Genomic DNA, 4,367 nt, shown 5'->3' on the forward strand with positions numbered 1-4,367 from the left:
ACACGGGTCTCAGGCGCTGTGAGGCAGCAGTGCTAACCACTGTGCCACCGTGCCACCCACCTTAAAAGACATCTGGATGAGTATGTGAATGGGAGGGGTTTGGAGGGGTATGGGCCAAATGTTGGCAAATAAGGCTTGACTAATTTAGGATATCTGGTTGGCATGGATGAGTCGGACAGAAGGGTCTGTTTCCATGCTGTACACCTCTATGACTCTATGTTCAAGTGAGTATAGGAGTTGGGAGATCATGTTGCGGCTGTACAGGACATTGGTTAGGCAACTTTTGGAATACTGTGTGCAATTCTGCTATAGGAAGGATGTTGTGAAACTTGAAAGGTTTCGGAAAAGATTTACAAGGATGTTGCCAGGGTTGGAGGGTTTGAGCTATAAGGATAGGCTGAATAGGCTAGGGCTGTTTTCCCTGGAGCATTGACCTTACAGAGGTTTATAAAATCATGAGGGGCATGGATAGGGTAAATAGACAAGATCTTTCCCCGGGGTGGATCTCCAAAACTAGAGGGCATGGCTTTAAGGTGACGGGAAAAAAATTAAAAGGGACCTGAGGAGCATCCTTTTTCTTGCAGAGGATGTTGGATGTATGGAACGAGGTGCCAAAGGAAGTGGTGGAGGCTGGTACAATTACAACATTTAAAAGGCATCTGGATGGGTATATGAAAAGGGAGGGCTTAGAGAGATATGGGACTAGAGTAATTTAGGATATCTTGTTGGCATGGACGAGTTGGATCGAAGGGTCTGTTTCTGTACTGTACATCTGTGTGACTCCTAGATTTCACTTCTCAGGTTCTATTTCTCTTAAAAGTTCTGCTGCTCTCCCCTTTTTGTAGAGATTTTAGTTTTCCTCCCATTGATGTTGAGCCGACTGACATAACTATTTGGACCTGTTCTGTTCCCCTCCTCCTTCCCCTCCCCACTCTCCTTAAATATAGGCAATCTGCCATTCTTTTAATTAGTAATGCTTCTGCCATATCATCCCTACATTCTATTAAAATCTATGTTTGTTTACTACATTATATTTTTATAATTACCTCTTTGATTATTTATCTCATCATTCAATGTGCTGTACACTCTTAAGGGTCATGAGCATCATTATTTATGCATTCTTCCAGTGTTTGTGATTTATTGAATTCACATTTCACCATCTGCCCTGCGGGATTCAAACCCATGTCTCCAGGATGCTGGCCTAGGGTGTTGCATTGCCAGTGTAGTGACATTATCACTACATCATTGCCTGCCCTCAACTATTGCCAAGATGTTCCCCCATATTATTTTTATTTAATTTAGTTGCTGTGGTTCATTCCTTCCTAAATCCAATAGCTGATCTTGCGTTTATTGGTTTTCATGCATGTGGGTTAGAAATTGACAGAACCTCATTTCTTTTATCTACCTCTTCTGTCCAGTTAATATCATAGTTAAAATACATCATGATGATTATTTTTGCTTTTTCTCAATTTGCTAAATTTATCTGCATGTTTCTTCCTGCACCTCCTTCCACTATTAGGTGGTTGGTACACCACACCTATTAATGCGTTTGATCTTTAATTTTCTTTTCTTTCTTCCCTTGTGGATTCTGTTTTTGTCTTATGATGTGTGTTTCTGTATTGTAGTTAAATAGCTATCCAATGTTCAACTGCCTTGGTTCACACGTGGAGCATGGCAACAGAACGAGATGCCAGAGAGCATTGATCAAACTGTGTATACCATGATAAGGCAGCACTTTCCCCATAATGTGAAAGCAGGTTTGTTGTTGAGATGGAACCATAACGTTTGGTTACTGCATTGCTGAAATGTGTCTTTTTTATATTATGGTCTGTTCATAGGGCATCACGAAGGGCCTCTGTGTAACATCAGAAGCGACCAGAGTGCCTTTGCTCCCATCAGTTCAACAATGCTGAATTCACCAGGTAAGATCCTGATACAAATAAGCAGCAGCCACCATCATCTTCATAGGGGTATTCCTCAATCCTTACTACAAATGTTCTGGGAGTGTTTGATGGGGACTGTGTCGAAGAAGCTTTACTCTATCTAAGCCAGTGCCATGCCTGCCCTGGCAGTAATGTGGAGTGTCTACAGTGAAATTGTGAACATCCTTTTGTCTGACAAACACGAAAGTCACTTGTAATGATAATTGCTTTATCCATTATAAGGTGTGCGAGCGTACGTTGGGAATGATTCTCACTCTGCCTTCCTGATTTTCAAGTAGTTAGAGTTGGAGTAGTGCTGATGTCTTGCAAATTTTTTGAATGGATGTAGTGGAATACAACAGAATATTCTGATTTCCTTGGGCACTTTTTAGAAACTCTGCAGTGCTCTGTCCATCAATTTTGCACCATTCCAGTGTTTATCGTTCACATTCTCAATGTTTATGAACTTCTAACGTGACCAATGCCCATCCTACTCCATCCCACTTCATTGGGCCACTTGTTCCTCTATCTGGTGCTTCCATGTGAACCCTACTCAGTTGTCTTCTTGATTCAAGTTCCCAGCTATTACAGTACCATTCTCTGGATTCTCCTCTCAATCCTCTGTTTCACTGACTTTGTATTTCTGTAAAGGTCTCCTCAAAATCTTGCCTTTCAGTCTCCCACTGCTGCTGTGTGGCATGTTATGATTTGCTGATGTTGGTTTGTTGTGTAAAGCTAAATATTTATGTACCCATTACTTCTGTCATTTTTTTTTTGCAGAACGTAATAAAGTAGCTCCTCTTGACATTGAAAGCTGTCCTGGGCTCAACTCTTGTGAAGGCACCATAACTCCCAAGAAAATGGGTGAGGTGTTGGTGTGATTTAACACCCACTGTGGTAGTAATGGGGTAAATAAACTGGCAGGTCCAGAGCATTAGAAAAAGGATGGAACAAGTCCTTTATCCCTTCTCAGTTTGTGCAGGACACCATCATTGGCAGGAATGTTTTCTCTGGCTTTCGCAACCTATGAGTAATTGTCCATTCATATGTTATCCTTGCACTGACAAACTACTTGGTATCTGCCTTCCCATTGGTTTATTTTAATTGACTAGCATCTTTGCTAGAGAAATTGACTGTGAATCTATAGTGCTATTGCATTGACTGTGTTAGTAACATCTATTGACACAATGCTATTGTCCTTTTGTGCTGGTAGACATCCCAACTTTGGCCAGGACTTCATTCCAGCTCATACGTCCTGCCGCGTACTAGGTTTTGTTGTAGCATCTGTTTTGGTGCTCTGTGCAACTGTTACTCAGTTTGATATTTCTCTTCCATTATAGAAACAGAAGATACTTTGTTGCCCACTGTGGCTGAGCTGCGAGAGTCCACCCAGAAGCTCCTTGAGGTAATACGACTGCGGGTAAAGGACCTACAAGAAGAGATGTAAGTACAGCACTTGAAATACTCACAGTTCCTTTAAAATTGCTGCATTACTGAATACTGTAAAATGGTTCTGGTGTGGGCATTTAGCAGCACGTGGGCTCGGTGTATCTGTTGTTCAGTAGCTCTGTGTCTCACAAACTGAGGCAAGGTTGATGTCTATCAATGGGTGGCACTGACCCTTGCTTCCCAATGAGAAGGTCCTTAGTTTAAGTTCCACTCAGGAGACTCTAGCACAAGGTTGAGGTTGGCACTGGTGCCTTGTGGTTACCAGGGACAGTGCTGCACTGTCCTGGTGTTGTCTACTGTACGAGATATTTAACAGATAGACGTCTTCTTTTCTGAGTGAATTTAAATGAACCTCTAGTCGTTATTTGGAACGCGGATGCATTCTCTCCAGTTTTCTTTTCATTACTTATCCCTCCGCTAGCGATTTAAAACAGATTGTTCATTGGTTTCATTGTGTGTGGAGTCTGGCTGGGTGTAAATTGATTGCTGTCTTTCTTATGTTACAACAGTGACCAGACTTGATTGACTATATCACCTTTCACAATTTCTGTTTTACAAAGTTGGTAAAATTCTAGAATCCATCATTAAGGATGAGGTTTCTAAATTCTTGGAAGAGCAGGGTCGGATTAGAACAAGTCATCATGGATTTAGTAAGGGGAGGTCGTGCCTGACAAACCTGTTGGAGTTCTTAGTAGAGGTGACAAATAGGTTAGACCGGGGAAACCCAGTGGATGTGGTCTACCTAGACTTCCAAAAGGCCTTTGATAAGGTGCCACAAGGGAGGCTGCTGAGCAAGGTGAGGGCCCATGGTGTTCGAGGTGAGCTGCTGGGATGGATTGAGGATTGGCTGTCTGACAGGAGGCAGAGAGTTGGGATAAAAGGTTCTTTTTCGGAATGGCAGCCAGTGACAAGCGGTGTCCCGCAGGGTTCAGTGTTGGGGCCGCAGCTGTTCACATTATATATTAATGATCTAGATGAAGGGACTGGGGGCACTCT

At 42.5% G+C, this 4,367-nt stretch overlaps 1 protein-coding gene across 1 annotated transcript in view; it reads left to right on the forward strand.

The window, feature by feature from the left end:
* Window positions 1-4,367, forward strand: part of LOC122563881 (sperm-associated antigen 5-like) — a 50,447-nt gene that overhangs the window by 33,037 nt on the left and 13,043 nt on the right. Inside the window, exons 13-15 of the mRNA XM_043718086.1 lie at window positions 1,839-1,922; window positions 2,703-2,786; window positions 3,263-3,365. Of these exons, the coding sequence (XP_043574021.1) occupies window positions 1,839-1,922; window positions 2,703-2,786; window positions 3,263-3,365 (271 nt within the window). The remainder of the gene's footprint in view (window positions 1-1,838; window positions 1,923-2,702; window positions 2,787-3,262; window positions 3,366-4,367) is intronic.

Source organism: Chiloscyllium plagiosum, chromosome 28 (genome assembly GCF_004010195.1).
Source record: "Chiloscyllium plagiosum isolate BGI_BamShark_2017 chromosome 28, ASM401019v2, whole genome shotgun sequence".
In the NCBI taxonomy this organism is placed as follows: Eukaryota; Metazoa; Chordata; class Chondrichthyes; order Orectolobiformes; family Hemiscylliidae; genus Chiloscyllium; species Chiloscyllium plagiosum.